We start from the raw sequence: 21,132 nt of genomic DNA, 5'->3' as shown, positions 1-21,132 counted from the left end.
TCAGTGAACCAGTGAACCTTTGGCTCAAAGTTGTGCCAAAGTGAATTGCGTACAGGGAAGTCCTTGTGCAAGGACCCTGCCAAGGCTACCTACCTAGCCTTGGCAGGGAAAGAGTTGTCAAGTAGCAAAATGGTTTGAAGAGTCATGCTGCGTGAAGTGCACTAGCCATAGCTGTGGCCAGAGTTGAACTTCTGTTGCCCCTTCCTTTGTCACATGACTTCTCACTTTCAGTGGCTTAAGACGGCAGGGCCGCTGTAATGGCTTCATCGCTTGTGCTAAAGGTGGGGTTAGGAGCTGCCACTCAGTCTAACGAGCCCTTAATAATTAACACTTTTCTTTAATTGTTGTTAGCCGCGATCTGTGAGAGTGACTGAGCCCTTGGGAAAGAAGGACCAGCCTTCAGTACAGAGAGAGTCTCTCTCTCTCTCTCTCTCTCTCTCTCTCTCTCTCACGGCACTTGTTCACTGTTGTTTCTGCTCCCTTTTGTCCTCCTTCCTCTCCCTTCTGACCTCTCCCCCCTACTCTGCCTCTTTTCTCTCCCTCCCTCCTTCTCTCTCTCTCTCCCTCTCTCTCCCTCCCTCTCTCGCTCCTCTGTGTGTGCCACTCTCTGCACATGGCCGCAGCATGTGACACAGAACCGTGCCAGAACACCCCGGATGCCCGCAGCCTCTGCTGTTCCAGGCCTCGTTAAATTTTAAACAAAACAAAGAGGGAGGGGGTAATGGAAGGATGGATGAGAGGAGGAGAAGAAAAGAGAAAGAAGGAAAGCTCGAAAGAAAGCACGTGGGGCCAGGGGAATTTGCATTAGCATCAGTCTCATTCATTCCCCTGCTGGTCCATGCAGCAAGGACAGTCTTTCTCTCTCACTTTCTCTCTCTCTCTCTCTCTTTCTCTCTCACTTTCTCTCTCTCTCTCTCTCTCTCTCTCTCTCTCTCACTGTCACTTTAGCCTTTCTTTTAAAGTGCTACCTTATTCCACTCTGTGTCTCGGAGGGCGTGAAGTTGTGTTACTCATGTTATTAAATGAGCTGAACCTGACTGATGGGGGACTGTGAGCATGTGCAGTGCTGCCTCTCTCAGCCTCTGTTCGCAGTTGACCTCAGTATCCCGCACAGCCAAGCCACTCTCTAAACTCTGTGAGGCGCGTTTGCCAGCCGCATCAGATGAGACAGAAACTCCCCTGTTCCCGATGATGAATCCTCTGCTCTCTCCTTGCATGCCAACAACTTGCCAGCACCCCCCCCCCCCCCACTTCCCCATGCAATATCAGGGTGAGAAGAAAGCCTGTCCCAGAAGAAGGCACGCGGTGGTGGGCGTGAGACCCATCACCCCTCATCTCATAACGTCTCATACAGTAATATCACGCCACGCTGAGCTGAATCACCCCAGAGTCGCAGAGTGGCAAGTACCGGGCAAGTTGCGTGCAACACGAAGCTGAATCGGACAAACCCCCACCATGAGATTCGGTGCCAGGAGAGGATTTGGGACAGTAAACACAACCTTCCAGGTAGCGGCTTATCCCACGGCCTAACTGGTCCAGATATCGGGGGGGGTGTACCATGCCAGATCTGAGACAAATCTAGGCTAAATCTCTCCTCAGCTACTAATGGTGAGGGTATGTGTTCACTTGCTGCCTGCGGAGTACTCTGGGCCAGGGAGTAAGAATGCATTCTGCTTATTGATTATCTATTGATAAGATTCCATTGTGCATCTTGGCCATGGAATGCAGGGTTTTCATGCAGATAGAAGAGAATCAGTGGGAGGTTAAAAGCCTCAGTGGTCCTGGTGCTCTGCATTGGTCAGTGTTTATAAATGCTGCTGCAGGTATGGGCACCAGCAGGAGAGGAACAAGTGAGTATCTTTGTTTAACCCACAATGCATTTCCCCTGCCAACTCATTGTTCTGTAATGCCCATAACTGCAGTCCCCCCCCCCCCCCCCCCCAGGTTTTTAGCCCATGACTGCAATATCCTCAGGTGCATCTGATAAACACTACCTGTTTGGAAAGACAAATTGGAGCGAGGTATGTTTGTGTGTGGGTATAGTATGTGGGCTAACACTGTATGAAGCACTTCTTCATTCACAGAATTATATTGGACATCAGTCAACCTATAGACTGCAAAGAGCCAAGCAGTTAAATCAAATGTTGGAGTAATACTAAGAAATAGGCTGCTCTCCATTTTGAAAACCTCAGCAGGCTGTGAGCAAGCACCACATTCAAGCACTCTTAAAATAGTTCAGAGCACCCATTTTAGAAATGCTAGCCACCCCAACCCCCGTCTCTCAAACCAATCACTACATTACAGTCTAATAGACATGAATATGTTACTAATTCATTGCTGTACAAGTTCATTAGTGGCCTCAGAGGAGAAGTGGTAGAGGTAGAGAACACCATTAAAGGTAAACTATGCAGTATTGGCAATTTCCGTTTTTTGCTTCTTTTTTGCTGGCTCTGTCATGATGAATGTCTGATAAACTCCATCGCTACCTTTTTCTAGCCGGTGCCTGGCGTGTATGTGTATTTGAATGCAGTAAAGCAATTCGTTACAATCGTTATACTTCCTGACACTGAGGCCGTCGGCCCGCCGGCCCACAGTTGCAAGGGTGGTTTTTCCGCTCACAGGCGCTAGGGGGAAGTGAGACGGCCACCATTCAACCGGAAAAAAGTCATATAACCATTCCAATGACTAAAGCTGTTAAATGAAGGTAAATTAAGCTAAAACACTTGCATATTAAGCTAAAAAACCTGCATAGTGTGCCTTTAAAACCAGATTTAAATGCAAATTTGTTACAGTTGGTAAAGGAAAATTCATTCCTGAGTTTTCGTTTGTTTTTGGACTCTTGATCCCAGCTGAGCCATAAAGCCTGAAGCCGCTGCGCTGATTAATGATTTCTCCCAGGTCTTTCACACGCTAATGCACAAATATCCTCTGGAGTGGTGTGGTCAGAGATGCCGATTAAGGAGCCACTCCCGAGTGAGTGAGTGAGCAAAGGATGGAGGGGTGGATGGAGGGAGGGAAGGGGTAAAGGAGAGGGTGAGTGGGAAGGGATGGCTCCCGGGAGGAGTGAAAGAGAGGGAGACGGGAGAGTCCCTCTGCTCCACTTCTGTCAGCCCAGCCGCGAGGGCATTATTAATTCAGGGGGAGCCGGTGGACAGGGGGGAACCCAGGGAGGAGAGCGGGCAGGAGTCACCGGCAGGAAATCAATCACGCACCAATCATGCACCCTGGCATCACCAAACCCCCCCCCCCCCCCCAGCCAATCACAGAACCGTGCCTCTTTCACAAGCCGCCTATCAGAGATGTGAGAAGTGTTAGACCTGCTAAATGTGCTAGTTTAAAGTTTAAACTCTTAAAATGGACCATCCCGGCTGGTGCTTCTTCCCTGTGTCTTTCTAGGTCTAAGTCAGGACACCTCTCCAGAGAAGATCCAAATTTAGTAAAGAGGAGCAATTATTACACACTAGCTAGCGCTCCTCAGACCTTTAGAAAGCTGCAATATTCTCCTGAATTGGCATTGGCCTCAATGGCAGTAAAAACTACCTCTGTGATGATACTTCAGACTTCGGTTGCTGCTATTTACAACTACCATCGTTACCATCTAGTTTCCAAGGTGTGTGCAGCTAGATAGATAGATACTTTATTCATGTGACAGCAAGCTATTTAAAAATCACAAACTCTCGCTGGTAACGTAGCCAGGTTAATTTCCCTCTCTTCTCAAACTGACTATTCAAACATCATGTTTATTTAAGATGTAGGCTAGGCTATATGAAATGCCTAAATGTGGTTGATGTCTGTATAGAGGCACGCATGTGATGGGAAAAAAAAAACTCCTGTGCACGACCTGCCTGCGCGAGGTTGAAATTTCTCGTGCGACAGAGGAAATGGCGCAATTTTGATGTCACATTGTTGCGCTACCGGTCGAAGTGGCGAGTATGTAGTACCCTTTACCTGTGGTCAGCTGTATAGGCCCTGCCCGCCCGCCCACCCGCCCTCCTTCCTCTGTCTGATGGGTCACTGTGACCTTTGTCCGTGGCTACATTTTAACATGACCCCTCTTAGTCCTCTGCTGTCGTAATGTCATTGTGGGAGTGAATGACACACCGGTATGATTTAGGGAGCAGTAGTCTGAGAAATTGTCAGTAATCTGAACATTTTTGTTTTCATTATCAAACTAGCGTGACTAACTTTTATATCCTGAACTGGGTCTTTATCTATCTTTGCTAGGCCAGGAGAGGGACGCTTGTGTGCAAATATTATCCATAAATAAACACATAAACAAGTAAACCTGGTTAACATGTTCTTTAGTGAGTGTCAGCATGGGCCTTACCATGGCTGACCAGTGACCAGCCCTAAAGTCTAGGCCTACACGCAGGCAGTATTCCAGTTGCTGGCTTATCTCCTTGGCCACTGACACCGAGGACGTCTCTGTGTCTCTCTTTATGTACACTACAGTGTCCACATTGCCACCTGTGTAAGGCACACACACACACACACACACAGACACACACAGATGTGGGTAAGCCCACCTTCTGGGTTTATAGTGTTTCATTACATTTGCATTGCCCTGTTAGCAGAAGCTTTTATCTGGAGTGATCTGTGTAGCACAGCAGGGCTAGCCTGTGCATGTCATCAGATCAGGTACTCTGGGCATTGAATCCTTTAGCTTGGCATTCTGTGGGCCGTGCTTTAGCTTTTGAGTCACATGGGGGGCGTGGTGGGACGTTGGCAGTGCTGCTTGGCAGAGCTGTTTATAGCCGTCTCCATGTGCTTTAGAGTGGTGGTGCCAACAAAATGACATCGAAGTGGGGTCACGGACAGCCTCAGAGAGGTACAGCTGGCTTAATGCAGCATTTTGACCATCATCCAGAAAAAGGAACGTTGACAGACAATAAGAGAGACTTGGACTTAAATGATTCTTTCGAGTCCATACAAACAACAGTTAATCAGTCAGTGTTATCTATAGGTGGGGTTCCCAAACTTTTCCTTGACAAGGCCCCCCAATTACCACTAGGTTCTGGCCAAGGACCCCTTGATGTGTTATTAAACCCATCGACAATACAACGGCAAATTTAAAAATACATTAAGCTAATCCTAATAATTATTTTAGCCACAAGCACTTTGTGATGGAGCATACAGTGTGTAAAATTACATTTGGGGCTTTCTGCTATACGAGAGCTATCACTCTACTATTATTCCCAGTCATTATCATGGAAAATAATGTTCAGATATGCGACAAATTATTATAATGGCATTGTATAACAACCCTCATAGTAATGGGCATATTTAAAATTTTTCAAATGTATTTATTTGTTGCTTTTATTTTTCTTTCCAACTTGCTGAGGCCCCCCCTGGCACCCCCCCGCGGCCCCCACTTTGAAAACCACTGATCTATAGTGTTATCCCGATTATGGCCACTTCATGCATAGGGTGCTTATTTCCGCAGTTTCACATTGAGGATGCATTCCCAGCAGTGTGCAATCTCATCTGGCTGTGTTGTTGTTGCACCCCTGACAGGAATGTGCAGTTGATAGATACTGAGCTGAACACCAAGCGTGTCAGGTGAGTTGTTTTTTTTTTTTTGCTTTGGGGTAGGCAGATAAAGGCTTGCATTCAAGCACCGCCATTATCAAATGACCCCATCACTGCACGACACCATCGTCCCCACAGAAACGGGATTGGCTTTCCCGTCACACGGCCGTCCGTGTTGACTGAAAATGAAAACATAAGAGAAACTCGAAACCAAAAAGCACCACTGCACTGCACTGACAGCCCATGGCATGTGATCAGCCTGATCAAAATGGAAATGTGGTAATGTTGGCCATTAAGGTGCAGTCCGGACTTTAACACGATGTAGTCTGGACCAAGCCTGTGAACACAACTGGAAGGTGTGTGTGTGTGTGTGTGTGTGTTGGGGGGGTGAGGGGGGGAATCTTCAAGGAAAGTAGGAAACTACAGTTTCCTACTGTCTGTATTCAGTTTAGATTTAGTGATGGCCATTTAACCTGGTCAGCCCTCCACGTCGTCTTCTGAGCGGTGCCTGACTGGAGCGTCTGCCGTGGCTCTGCTCTGCTCTGCACCTGACCCCGTGGTGACCAGCCTTGCGTGGGCCGGGCCGGGCCGGGCCCTTTCCTCTTCCTGTTCCCCTGTTCCTCTTCCCCTCTCGGGTGTCGGCCTCCCCCACCCCCACTGTCGTGGCCCGGAGGGGATTACAACACCAGATCCGCTCCGAGGGAGGGCTCAGGGGCTCAGACGCTCCAGCTATTGCTGTCTCACTCTCACTGACTGTCTCGCTCTCACACTGTCTGGACACTGTCCTGTCTGGCTGTCCCTATATGGGGACATCCTTTTGGTTGGCATGTCGCCCTTCTGTCATAGTTTGTCCCAGTGCAAGCTGTTTTCTGCCCACAGGTCGAGAGGATGGCCTGAGGGGACAGCTTGGTGCTAGCTAGCTAGCTAGCTTGTTAAGGCTACACTGGAAGCCTGTTTAAACCCGGCCTGTGTGTGCAAATGGATTAGCGCGACACATGCTAGTGAGGAGACTGCTGTAGCACGTGTCTGCTGTGCTGTGGATGTGGCTATGCAGTTTAGCATGCTTTTGACAGTTAACCATGCTTTCAACAGCAGGAAGGCATTTCACTTAAATTTACCCCATAAGAGTGTGGTGGTGTGTGCTTGTTTGTTCATCAAAGTGGTTGTGTTGTTTTAGCATGTGTGCTACAACAACAAGAATGTCCATCATTGCAAACACTTTGTCACGCTTTGGACTTTCTTCAGCATTCCTGTGTGTATGAGTGTGTGTGGAGGTGTGTGTGTGTGTGTGTGTGTGTGTGTGTGTGTGTGTGTGTGTTTGCACTTGCACAGTGCATGTATATATGCAGCCTGTTAAGTTGAGCTGCCTTGTCATGGTCACATATTAGATGTCTTATTTTTGGGAGGGAGTTAGCAGTGGAATGTTGTCATCTAATGGTCACTCAACTGTTCAGTGTTAAAGGCATGTGTGTAGGACGCTTCTTTTTTCAACATCTTTTCCATTTGGCATACAGGTTTTGTATGTGGGGGCGAACTGTGTAGGGGAAACGGAAGACAATTTATGATTGAGAAAATAATCTGACAATTTCCTGTATGTGTTTGTGTTCCATGAATGTGTTTGTGTTCAAAGAAAAGAAGTCGTCCTCACTTCCTTAAAGATGAGTGAAAATGGCATACGTTTATTTGTAAATAGCTTGCGTCATAACCCTGTGGCTGTTTTCAAAAAAGGAGGAGAACACGACTGCCTGTAGGCCTACACTTCTTCCAATGACCTGCCACATTCTGCTAGTAATCCACTCAGATTAGTCATAGCCAAGGTGATGTTGAAGATAAACAAGTGAAAATGAATGTCCAAAGCCCAGCAGAATGGTATGTAGTCCTGTAGCCTATACATAGACTTGGCTATAGTCTGGTCTCATGCCGTGTCACTACGTGCATGCACTCTTCCCCATTCGCTCCTTCTCACTCACACACAATCTCACTCTCTCCGCCTCTGCGTCTCTCTCTCTCTCTCTCTCTCTCTCTCTCTCTCTCTCTCTCTCCCTCTCTCTCCCCCTCTCTCCCCCTGTCCCCTGAGGCCACTCACTCTAGCGGTCTTATATAACAGGAATCCCAGCCCTGCTGTCAGAGCATTATTCTAGAGGAATCACTGTGGCTGGCTGGGCTGTGTGAACTGCGTGTGTGTGTGTGTGTGTATGTGTGTGCCTCCATTTTTCTCTCTCTCTCTGTCTCTCTCTCTCTGTCTTTTTGTCCCTCGTTCATCTACTTCAGTGTGTGTCTGGGTGGACTTGTTTTCAGTCCAAGGGTTAAGGCCTAATCAGGTGAGAATGCCACCATGCCAGGTGGAAGTGATGCAGATCCAGTAAGAATCCGGTAGTTATTGCCAATAGGGTGAAAAAGGAATATATATTTGTAAACAAAACTTGCTTTGCTAAATACCAACTTGAAATCCTAGTGTGGGCTATCTCTCTCATGAAAGAATACGGCTACCATGCATGTCTCGCAAAATAAGCTAGTGTTTGGAGAGACTGCGCGATGCCTGGCCATGCACATGTTTGATTAGGCCATCTGATTCACACAAAGCCGCAGGCACTGGGCACTGCGCTTGGTCAGAAGCAGAAGTGAGAGAGCGAGTGGGCAGTGCTCACACTGGTATGATGAGACTGGCGCTTGTGCCACGCCACACCACCAAGAGTGAAAGCGTAGCGAGGGTAGAGGTCGTGTGAACGCCAGAGCGAGACGGCCACCCACGAGAAATGACATCACAATCCAACATATTGATGGGAGCAAATTTAGGTCGACAAGTGATTGTTGGATTGTTATCGTATGTATTGGTACGTTTTCAGTGTATTGTCTGGCCTAAGGCGTTATTGAATTGGGCCATGCACATGTGCTAGCATGACTAATGCATTTGCCTGCCTTAATGCAAATGTACATTGGTGTAATTGTAACTGTGTTTGTGTTTGTGTTTGTGTGTGTGTGTGTGTGTGTGTGTGTGTGTGTGTGTGTGTGTGTGTGTGTGTGTGTGTGTGTGTGTGTGTGTGTGTGTGTGTGTGTGTGTGCGTGTGTGTGTGCGCGTGTGCTGTCCCTGCCCCCTGTAACTGTAGCATGCAGCTGATGCTCACTTAGCATCACACCACTCCAGCAGTTTGGCCCCAGGGTGTGCACAGCGATGTTCTCACTCTCTCACTCCCACTCTCACTCTCTCTCTCTCACTCCCCCTCTCTCTCTCTTTCACTCCCCCTCATTCATTACTTGTTTCCTCCATTCACTTACCTTCTCTCCCTAGTCCTCCTCTATCTCAGCTTAGTTCTCACACACAAAGTAAGCCTCTCTGACTGATGGACCAGTTAAGAGTCTTGAATATAGTTGATGCTCTTTACAAATCACCACTATGCACATTTGATCTCCCCTTATGTTTCCAGACAGTGTGTACACACACACACACACACACACACACACACACACCCAGGCTAGTTCTGAATCAGGGCTTGAAATTAACTTTTTTTCTCAGTGTCCCGAAGCTGTCCAGAATTCTACTTGGCACTGTCCCGGACTTAACCACCAGTGTCCCAAATTCAAGTTCTTGTTTTTTCCCATTCTATATAATAAACAGCATAATAATCAGTAACTTGCATCACATAATTAACTTATTCTGGTCCACCATGTAAGTTCTGAACACTTAATTTATTAAACACACAACACTAATTTTCGGAGTTTGGGACCAGTTTCTTAGTGAAAAGTAGGATGGGAAATTACCACAAAGCTGTCAGATAGGCTACTCTCCGGTATTCGTTTATTTTCTTAATAGCCTATAGCTTAGAACTGCCACAGCAAGATGTCAAATGCTAACTTAAATAACCGTTTTCATAGTTATAGGCTACCTTGCAAACACTCGTTTTGTCAAATCACAGTTGCAGTAGGCTATTTAGCTCAGCATTGTATTAGTGACGTTTCGTCCGTCACTGACAGAAAACACGCAGCGTTTTAGTCAAAGAGGACTGTCATCTCGTTTCTTTTTAGAACACCATTGTAACCATAGGCCTACACTATCAGTCAAAAATGTTCACAATGTCATGAAAAAAAAATGCTTTTTCCTAGCCTACCTGCTTGCTAGTTAGGTAAGTTAAGGAATATCGGAAAGTGAAAGAATATCTGAGGCATATCGTGGCCCACTGGTCAGCACTCTGGACTTGTAACCGGAGGGTTGCCGGTTCGAGCCCCGACCAGTGGGCCACGGCTGAAGTGCCCTTGAGCAAGGCACCTAACCCCTCACTGCTCCCCGAGCGCCGCCATTGTAGCAGGCAGCTCACTGCGCCGGGATTAGTGTGTGCTTCACCTCACTGTGTGTTCACTGTGTGCTGTTTGTTTCACTAATTCACCGATTGGGTTAAATGCAGAGACCAAATTTCCCTCATGGGATCAAAAAAGTATATATACTTATACTTATCACCTGTGCCCTATTTTTGTGTCGGCCTATGTGTCACTTAGGCTAATTCATTTTTATACAGAACCAAGATGGCAGATTCCTAAGGAAACGCAAGCACCCATCCCATTTGGGTATCTTATACTGTATTTGTACCAAAAATGACATTGTAGCCTTCAGTGATTCGAAGAGCAGTAAACAGTGTTGTAAGGCTGCGTGTAGCCTACAAAACAGATTCTTAACAGAGTAACTATTTTGCAGTTTTCTTTGCCATTTTTTCTACTGTCCCAGAGTTGTTCCAGACATCATTCTATTGTGTCCCGGAAGCATTTTTTATGGTCCCCGGGACGTTGGGACATCGCTAATTTCGAGCCCTGGTCTGAATGTGTATGAGAGTGAGTGAAGGGAACATGGAGAGACTATAATCTCCCCTTCTGTGGTTGCCGATCAAAGGGCTTGTGTTTTCAATGAGGAGTTTCGTAACACACTCTCGCACACACCAACACTAGGCCGAGATCTCGACCCCATTCTCCCTCTCCCTCTCACACACACACACACACATATTACATAACAGAAGTAGAGAGCGGGCACGGGCCAGTTGATTTGCGTCAAGATCCAAAGGCCAAACACACACACACACACACACACACACACACACACACATTCGGAGTGACACCTGAGCTCACATGGGAACGTGAGCGCAGAACAGAGTGCTTGAGGGCCACCAGAAGCTTGTTAATGTAATGGGATTGCCAAACAGGCTAACATGATGATGGCCCTTCACTCCCTCTTCCTAGTAGCTTTGAAGTTCCAGTTTGTAGAAAAGGAGGATCAACTGCGTGGGCACACGGACATATCCTTACCAGTGGCATTAATGGGGAAGTCAAGCTAAAGTTCATAGCCTTGTTTTTACGAATCTACCAATTCACATACAGCCTCATTGTAAATAAATATAAATCTTAGCCACACACACTCTCTGCAAATGGCTTGGCTTGTAATGGTTTATTGCTTTATATTTCATGCAATATTGCGTGCTGTTAATGGCAAACACTACAGCTGTTGGCACTGGTGAGATCTTTTGCAAGTAAAAAAAAAAGAAATTGTGTCTCCTTAAGACACATAAGTAGGCTTAGCAAAGTAGGGAGTTGATCTTTAAATAGTCGGGGAAGAGCGCTAGACACGTGCGTGAGCGAAAGGGATAAGCTTCACCGGCCGTCAATGGACACTCTTTCCTGTCCCAACCACTATGGATTATCCTCTGCTTTTCTTTTTCTTACTTTCTTTTTCTCTTTTTTGTTCTTTCCTTCTTTCTTTCTTTCTTTCTTTCAAAAAATTATTTGATCTCTCTCTCTCTCTCTCTCTCTCTCTCTCTCTCTCTCTCTCTCTCTCTCTCTCTCTCTCTCTCTATCTGTACAAGAACTAGGCTGCTTGCTGTCAACCAGTCTGATGGAACATGATGATCTCTTTGCCTGCGCCTCCCATCACACACACACACACACACATAGCGAGCGTATGAATGCTGCTCAGGGAGTACTGTGAATGTGAAGGAATCCTGCCTGTATAAGCACTGTGTGTGTGTGTGTGTGTGTGTGTGTGTGTGTGTGTGTGTTTGCACACATACCTGTGTGAGAGGCAGATGTGGAGTGGGGAGACACTGCTGAAGCCACTGCCCACTGCCGTGTGTAAGCCACAGTTCCATAAAGGCCCCAGAGTTGGGCTCTACGTGTAAGTGGGCCAAGCGCTCTCAAGTCAAACAAAGATTATCCAGTGTTGTAAAACACTCGGCTGCTTCAGGTCGGCCAATGAGGCTCCTCTTGTTCCCCCTGCTCGCTACTGCCTCTAGTGGCCCCTGATGGGACAGTCACACTGAAGACCGCTGTTAGTCCGTCCATCCATCCGGCCAGTAGCCAGCCCCACAGCAGGTGATAACCGCACGTCATTGTCTGCAGGAACAGCTGATAAGGATCATTAATCAGATCTGGGCAAGGTGGAGATGTGTGCACACACACACACATAGCCAGCCAGCCTCCACAGTTGAGCCCGTCTACCCCTGCGGGGCGGCTACTCCGGTAGCGGGCCGGTAGATGGACAGAAGGAGCAGGAAAAGGGAAATGGACTAAAGCAAGTCTTGTTTAAACATTAATGGGAACATCGGTATGGGTTCAGCACACACACACTGTACACACTCGTACTGTACGCAGCCTGCTTTTGTTAAGTAAACTCTAAATGAAACATCCGGTGGCGTGAGGTGGGGTGAATAATTAAGTTGGCCACTGGACGAGCCCGGCGTGTCTGCCTTGTAAAACGTGTCCCAAGCCTGCTGACTGCGGAAGAGTGTGCGCCTGTGCCCTTCGCTCTCTGCAGCCACACAAGATTAACCAGTAACCCACATTAGGCAGCGCCCATGCCAATGCAAATCTACATGCTTATTGCTATCGCAGTACTTTGCATGGACAAACCTCCGTGTGTGTGTGTGTGTCTGTGAGGGTGTGAATGGCAGCATCACAATGCAAGAGGTAGGCCAAGGCCAAGCACACAAGTAGTGTATTATGTTTGTGTTTTTCAGGTTGTCTTTAGTTACATGCAGAAAGTGTGTGTGTGTGTGTCCGTGTGCGTGTGTGTGTGTGCGCGCGCGTCTTACAAGCCTGCACAGCAGTGGCAGTCTGGATGCCAGGACATCACTACGACATTCATCAGACAATTAATTATCCTCCCCACCCCTGCCTGCGATAGGACGAGCACTCGCGCCATGGAAACCAGAGAGACAGATTGGAGAGGAGAGCAGGAGGAGGAGGCGAGAGAGAGAGAGAGAAAGGGAAAAAAAGGTGTGGAGGGCTGTTTTTGGATCTCTTCCTGGAACATGTCTTGAGTTAGTGTAGGCTGAAAGATGCTCCGTTGTTTGTGTGACGGGAGGCAGAGGAATGAAATAAACGTCAGTTTTATGTCATGCCCTAAGAGACTATGCAGTGTGCTTACATCAGCATCTGTCCAAACTGTGTGGACACCTACTCTCTCACACACACACACACACACACACACTGTCTTACTCTTACACAAAACAGAATGACATAGCACCATACCACACATAGGCTAAATACTTGAGCTCCCTCGGAAACGACAACACCCACCATCATGATGCGAATAGCCATAATCATCTCACACGGCGGAGGAACGCCTCTCTTGTGTACTGCGGGTAGGAAATGCACACGGAGCACAGTGTTGCTGCTGCTGCTGACAGAAACGCGTTCAGGGTGGGTCATCACAAAAGGTTAAGGGGTAAAACGGAGACATGGGGCTGCACAGGTCGACAGAGTACACGGACACACATGTACACACACACACACACACAGATTGTTTAGCAGACACACTAACCCCCAACCCTCTCCCTCCTCCGCCAATCTCACCTCCCCTCGCTGCCTCGAAAATCTGTTGCGCAGGAAGCTTTCGCCGGGGAACGTCTGGGAACGTGGAAAGCGGGGTATTTAGCAGATTTAAAAGCCGCTAATTGAGGATTAAGTCCCTGGTAACAGTGGGAAAGTGTCAAATTCAGACTGTGCACTATGTGCTCTCTCTGTCTCTGTCTCTCTCACTCTCTCTCTCAAACACACACACACACACACACACACACACACACACACACACACTCTTCATTACCCATCCTCTCCCAGTGTGGCGGCTGTTTGGTGGTGTATGTGGCTGGCAGGCTGGGTAATTAAGAACCCTCACCTAGCATGCATGTCTCCACTGCTAGGAAGGGGGATTGCATCTGCTTTGGAAGGACTTGCATGACATCTATAGAACACACACACACACACACACACACACACACAAGGTGAGAAAGAGAGGTGCTGAACAGGTGTGAGTGAGTGAGGAGGAGGTAAAGTAGGGAGGGGGGGGCGGGGGGGCACCAGGGGAGCAGATGGAGAAGACCATTGAGGAATGTAAGGAATTTTATTGTGGGGTGGATCTTGGAGAATTCCCAAATCTTGGTGGTGTAAGGACCACTGGGAGTTACGACAAAGTCCTTTTAGGCAAGTCCCTCCACTCGGCGGCCATATGACTTTTTGGGCATCGTCGGGCATCCATTTCGGCAGAAATGCGCGTGCGCAAGGCTTCACGACACCAATCTTGCTCCAGCGGCGAGATCATAATACATGATTGGCTCAATGTATTCACATGTCGACGTTTTGCCGAGGAAGGGGTGGGATATGTGTAGACAACGGCCATATTGGCGTGACAAACTAGCCCCATGCATTTCTATGGAGTATTTTTTGAGTGCTGTGTCTCCTCATTAGAAAGTGTCTGGTTACGATGAGTCCATGCCTCCACGCCCTACCTCCATGGCCCAAGGCTGACTCTGTCCTCAGGCTCTGGCCTCCCTCTCTTGTCTCCCAGCTGCCTGTTATCAGCAGAGGGTCTAACCAGGTCCAGTGTCCGTAGGAGAGGGCATGGAGGACACTGCTAGCCTTTACCCCAGACTAGCCCAGCCATTAACCGCAGACATGGCTTGAGACGGACCTCACTCCATGCTGTAGTGCCTGTTCCTGAGCTGTCATTGCTGCTGCTGCTGGGACTGTGTGTGTGTGTGTGTGTGTGTGTGTGTGTGCTGGCACTGAGTCATCAGGGCTGAGAGAGAGGGGTAGAATGATCCAGGGACAGAGAAGGGAGAGGGTAGGGGGAAGGAGGAGGGCAGCCCGCTCTGATGACAACACAAACACACACTCTCATCTGGTGCCACGTGCAGCCTGGCCACACTGGAGCGCAACACTGGGGCTATTTACAGGCTGCAGTCACAGCTGCTGTCTCTCTCTCTCTTTCTCTCTCTTTCTTTCTCTCTCTTTCTTTCTCTCTCTCTTTCTCTCTCTCACTTTTTCTTTCTTTCTCTCTCTCTCTCTTTCTCTCTCTCTACCACACCCTCGCCTTCTCTCTGTCCTTCTTCCTCTCTGGCCTGGGTCATTATATGCCAGCTTGGTCTCTTCTGCTGCTCAGGTGTGCTTTGGCTTGGCGTTGGCAGTCAGGTCTTCAGGTCGACTCCCACGCAAGGGCTATTAGCTCCACCAGCAGCCCAGCTCAGAAAAGAACAGATCAGATCAGACCAGACCAGACCAGGCTGGCATCTCTAAACACGATCCAACCTTGCACTGCCACACTGAGTGTGTGTGTGTGTGTGTGTGTGTGTGTGTGTGTGTGTGTGTGTGTGTGTGTGTGTGTGTGTGTGTGTGTGTGTGTGTGTGTCTCGGGTCCCTGTTGGTTCGTCCGTGATGCTCCACTCTGCTTTGCACGTGGGGGGGGTTCTGACACACAGCGTGCGCTCTAGACCGCCTGCCTGCAATGTGGGACAGAGCCCTGAGGTACGCACTACGCAGCGGCCACGCTCGGCCCGGATGCAGGGAGATGGCACTCTTCCTCTCCTCCTCCTCCTCTTCATCCTCCGCCTCCTCCTCATCCTCAGCTGATTGTAATATATAACGAGCCGCGGTGAGGGAGCTAGCCTGGCCTCATTCTCGGAGGAGACGAGAGAGAGAGAGCGCTGACCTGCTTAAGAGGCCCCCTCCTGTTCTTGCCTGCGCCGGCACTGCGTGTGCGTACATGCTCCAGCTGTTGGAGCAGCCAGGGACGACCCTGTGCGTGAGCTCCAGCTGTTGGTGACGTCAGGGAGGCCGTGGGTCCCCTTTGGAAGGCCTGTGCTGTGAGCCACCCACCTAGAGGAATTCTAGCTGGTAAACTCACAGGAAGCACACACATATTGTCTAGATATTGACAGTATTTACCTTATACCAGGTATGTCACTTCAAATAGACACTCACTGAAAGAGTGCTAGCTTTAGCTACTACCTATTTTTTCTTTTGGGCCTGCGCTAGTTCTAGCTGCGCTGGTTGCTGTACTTCTGTGAAGCAGGAAGCCATCTGTCTGTCTTGGGCTGACATGCAGGCCCGTTTGTGAAGCCTAGCTGCACAGTAGACACGTGCAGTCCCGGTGAGGGTCTGTGCTCGGCTATTATTGTCGGCTTTGACGTGGATGTTACGCGCACAGGATTGTTCTGTCTGTTACACATTGTTTGTTTGTGTGTGTGTGTAAGTTTATGGAGGGGAGTATGTGCTGGTGTGTTTAGCCGCACTCCTGTCTGTGTGTGTGTGGGGGGGGGGGGGGGGCTACTGAGGGAGAGGCTGCTGTACACGGCAAGGGGAAACGGAGGCTTTTCCTGCTCGACTCAAAGGGAAGGAAGTCTTCCTCAATGACAGACAACACACCCACGACAACATATACACCATGAACACACACCCAACCTTCCACAAATATACATTACACACCACACACACACACACTCACACACACACACACACGTACACATGTACACACACACGTACACACACACACACACACACACACACGTACGCACGCACACACACACACACAAACAAACACACACAAACTCAAACACCACAACACCCCCCTCGCCCCAACCCTTAAGACACAAGAATGCACACACACGCGCACACACACACACACACACACACACACACACACACACACACACACACACACACACACACACACACACACACACACACACACACACAGTGTTGCTTGGGCCGAAGCACGCAGTTCATGTAGCTTCCTCCACCCACCCACTCAGCCAGCCCAGTCCCTCCACCTCCCCAGCTCTCGTCAGCAGAGCGCCTGGCCCGCGCTCCTCCTTTCCGCTCTCACAGGCAGCCTCCTCACCACCGCAGCGCTCTGCAAGGCACGCAGCCACAGAGATTGCCAGCATGCCCTTCACCTCTCCGGCCAGGACACCAGCCAGTGGCCAGCCAGCCAGACGGTCCGTCTGTCGGCCGGTCGGTCAGTCGGCCCCTGAGAGAGCCCTCACCCGCTGGGCTCCTGGCTAATGAAGGAGCAGAGTGGCGGTCTGAGGCGTGTAAAGCGCGCTCTCTCTGCTCCTAAAGAGGAAGGACGCGGGGACGCTCACATTCTGCTGCCCCACCCCTGGGCTCTATGTGTGCAGTGAATGTGGTGGTGGTGGTGGTAATGGGGCTGGGTGGTGCTCTCCATCACTGTGGCAGGTCAGGGGCAGAGGGGTCATAAAGACTTCAGCCCCCAGAGTCCCCAGATCAGCCTTTCTCCTCCTTCGCCTACTCTGAGCTTCACAGAGCTCACAGCCAGCTGGCCTGCCTTTCTGTCTGTCTGTCTGTCTGTCTGTCTGTGTCTCTGTCCTCCTGCCCTGCCTGTCGTCCTGCCTGCCCGCCCGCCTGTCGTCCGTCATGCTGGAGAGCTGTTATCGCTTGGCACTTCTACCGCACATTGTTCCTTTTTTTAGACCATTTGTTCCTGTTTGGACAACATAGTACAGCAGATACAATCATATGGGTGTTCCATCTCTGTCAGAGAGAGACACACACAAGAACACCAGTGTGTGTGTGGTGTGTGTGTGTCTGTGTGTGTGTGTGTTTCTGTGGACCGAGAGCATTGGTTTGGGTGATTTATGCATGACAGGTATGTTTAATCATGCCTTCCCTTTTCTGTTGCATTTGAAGCCATGGAAAATTGCTTCAGCTATTTGCCATGTAAAGGCTTTTGCATAATTTCCAGTTGACCTTGTTTAGCATTGTTCCTGTTGTGGGAGTTGTAGATCCCCAAGATCACACCTGAGTATTTATACCAAAATCCCAAATGTCCAGCCTCGGTGGTCATTTCTCTTGGCGTGGCTAGATCCGTTGACAGGAATGAGTTGGGGGAATTTTCACCTGGGGGAATTTTCATCACCTGTGGTTTTCCATAGGGTTCTTTCAGAGGCACTAGTGCGCTGGTAGAACATGTCCTCAGCTGTACCCACATTGGACCACTGATGTGGGATCAGTTCTAGGCTTCCTGACTGTATGTCATTCTCTCGTGCACCTGCTCGCCACATTGGACCACTGATGTGGGATCAGTTCTGGGCTTCCTGACTGTATGTCGTTCTCTCGTGCACCTGCGCGCCAGCCCCAGGTCTGTCAGAACAGGGCAGGCAATGAAGCGTCTCGTCTCGTCACTGTGTCGTCCAACAGGCTGGCCTATGAGCTGGACCATAGCCAGAGGTGTGTAGAGCTTTGCCGGCTCCAGCCAGAGTCTACATGTAGAACAGATGCCCTGGGTGTCGGGGCTAACAGCGTAGACTCAAGAAAATAGCCCGATGTGAAATGATTCAGCACAGTGAGAGCAGTGTTCTAGTACTTTTCCTAGTTGCCATCTAGCTCAACGCAGTGTTAAACCGAGGCTGACATGACAAGGTAGCAGGACTTAAGCCTTGTGGAGATGCTCCTCACAAAGAGTTGGTTGTGTTCAGCTCAAAGTCTGCTACGGGAGTCGGTGCGGACTCCAGACGCAGGCTGAACCGTGGCAGGCAGCTAGGGATGTAACGGTATGAAAATGTAACCTCACGGTTATAGTGACCAAAATTATCACGGTTTTCGGTATTATCACGGTATTTTAAAAGTGTAGTCAAGCTGAAATAGTTTGTGTCCCTTTCACTTTTTCATGTTTAATTGTTATTATTGCTTATGTGCTTATAGCTTAACTTGCCCTACCATGACTTGGAGTTTGCTATTTCTGTTATTTGTGTCCAATGAGTGAGACCAAAGTAAGCGTTCAAAATAAAACTTTAGGCTACTGTGTTCTCCTGATAAGGTGAGCGGAATGGATTTCATGTGGACGCGAACATAAAAAGACGCAGAGTGGCTAAATGATACAGAGCACGTTTTGCGGTGAAAATGTTCCGCCTTTTAAAATCAGGTGTAGCCTAATCCGAATCGCAGTTAAATCCATAAATTAGATATCAGAATCAGTAGGGTAGGCTACCAGTTTTGTTTCATTGTACCAGGCCTACTGTATGTCAAAAAGCAGGCTCAGATGAAGCTGAGAAGAATTAAACACACAGTTTCAACACCGCGGTAATCAACTGTGATAATTATGATATTTCAAAAGAAAACAGTAATTGTTATCGTCAACATTTTTATCGCGGTTTACCATTATACCGGTAATCGTTACATCCCTACAGGCAGCAAAGCAGCAGTGCTGACCTGGGGTCAGTGAAATCTAATGCCAGCGCCGGTGGTGGTGACGGCGACAGTGTCCTCAGCTGTCAGCGCCACAGACGTCCTGTGTGGCCGTTGTTAGCTTGTGTATCACTTTCAGCCCTCTGCACTCTGCGGGAGGCAGACCTGGGCCTCACTTTCTCTCTCACGTGTGTGTGAGTGTGTACACGTGCGCGTTTGTGTATGTTTGTGTGCCACCAAGTGTGCATGTCTTTTCACCCCTCCGCAGGGCATCACAAACCCCTGCCCCAATACTAGCTCACTGTTGCGTTGCTATTCCATTAGATGCTAACCTAACTCTCTCTCTCTCTCTCTCTCTCTCTCTCTCTCTCTCTCTCTCTCTCCGTCTCTCCCCTCAGGGAAGCCCCACGGTATCGAGAGCTCGGAGCGCGTGCAGCTCTCGGGGACATATAATGTGCGCAAGGGGAAGCTGCAGCTGCCGGTGAACCGCTGGAGCCGTCGGCAGGTCATCCTGTGCGGCACCTGCCTCATGGTGTCCTCCGTCAAGGCCAGCCACACGGGCAAGATGCATATCCTGCCCCTCATCGGAGGAAAGGTGAGCAAGGGCCTACACACACACACACACACACTCACACTCATACTCACGCATCAGCAGTGGCGGTCACACTACCAAGATCATAATCTGCCCCTTGTTTGTATGGAAATACACTCTTTAATGCTCCTCTGCCCTCTATCAATCTATCTCTATCCCCTCTACTGTATTTGTGTTTAACCTCTGTTGCAACATCTATCTCACACACACACACACACACACACACACACACACACACACACACACACACACACACACACACACACACACACACACACACACACACACACACAGAGCAGGGTTTCCATTTTCACTGAGTAATCAGTGATGAAGTTCTTGGCTGAAATGAACATTTTGCTTTTGCTTTAGCTATTTATTCAGTATGCACTCTTATTGAGTGGACTGTTGAACCACATCATGCTCACATTAACCTTTTCCCAAAGCAGCTGCAGCATTAAAAGGGTTCACTTTACATCAACTTAAGGACTGAACTGAGTAGTGGAGAAAGAGGACGCACAAAGTTAATTGTGTAAATGAATTCAGTTCAGCAGAGTATGTGTTTCAAAATAGCATTACAGCATTATTACACATGCACGGGCTGGGCAAGTGTTGTCCTCCACACAGTACCTGAGTCGCCAGGCCAAGCGATGGGAAGTCATTGAAAGTCTCTGGAGCTACACTAGCTAGCTGTGGTGGCACATTGTTACAGCCTGGCTTGTAGTCCTGTAGTTCAACCCATCAAAATGTGTCATTCTTTTTTCATATCGTGGACTATTTAAGCACACATTAATGCTGAATGCATATTATAGGTTTTGAGCAACATATGCTGCCATCCAGACAATGTTGTGTCTTTTGTCTCAGGAAAGGCCTTGAATATACTGTATATTATAGCAGTATGGTGAGGGTGAGAGAGAGGGTGAGAGAGAGGGTGAGAGAGAGAGAGAGAGAGAGAGAGTCTCTTAAGACTTGTCACTTTTGGTGCATCATGGAATGAAAAACATGATTAAGAAGTCCCCAGACTATTGAGCACACACGCACACTCTCTCTCTCTCTCTCTCACTCACTCACTCAGTCCTTAAGTCAGGTCAGCACATCAGTCTTCCACATGTCCTAAGGACAGCAGAGTAGGTCAGGCCATCTTACTCATGCCACTCATGTGTGCCATCGTCTGGCCCAATCATGTCCCTGTGGGACGCTCCGAGGTCCAGACACACACACAGCAGGAGCAGGGGACAGACTTCAGACTCCAAGCCAATAGCGGAGTGCAGGGAAAAGCCTTTTTTTATTAAGAGTCTGCTCCGACGCTGAGACGGAGCTTTAAATAGCACACGCTGCCTGTCCTGCTGCGATGGGCATTAGCATCCCGTGCGTTAGCATTAGCATTGCATATTGTGTGCAAAGGACCACAGGCCCAGGGGCTTGCAGTAAGCTGAACTGTAGCGTTGCTTCTCTGCCTCCTGGAGGAAGATAAATGAGGCAGATATTTCTGGCGCTCTGTCATAGCACCTTCCCTCCTGGACAGAGCCCATCACCGACCTCAGCATGAACCAGTT

The 21,132-nt window shown here is 48.8% G+C and overlaps 1 protein-coding gene across 1 annotated transcript in view; it reads left to right on the top strand.

Moving 5' to 3' along the window:
- Positions 1–21,132, top strand: part of LOC121706973 (PH domain leucine-rich repeat-containing protein phosphatase 1-like) — a 54,619-nt gene that overhangs the window by 11,112 nt on the left and 22,375 nt on the right. Inside the window, 1 exon segment of the mRNA XM_042089191.1 lies at positions 19,386–19,582. Coding sequence (XP_041945125.1) covers positions 19,386–19,582 — 197 coding nt within the window.

Source organism: Alosa sapidissima, chromosome 1, assembly GCF_018492685.1.
Source record: "Alosa sapidissima isolate fAloSap1 chromosome 1, fAloSap1.pri, whole genome shotgun sequence".
Taxonomy (NCBI): domain Eukaryota; kingdom Metazoa; phylum Chordata; class Actinopteri; order Clupeiformes; family Clupeidae; genus Alosa; species Alosa sapidissima.
The sequence above is the reverse complement of the archived record's forward strand: the minus strand, read 5'-3'. Positions and strand labels throughout refer to the sequence as shown.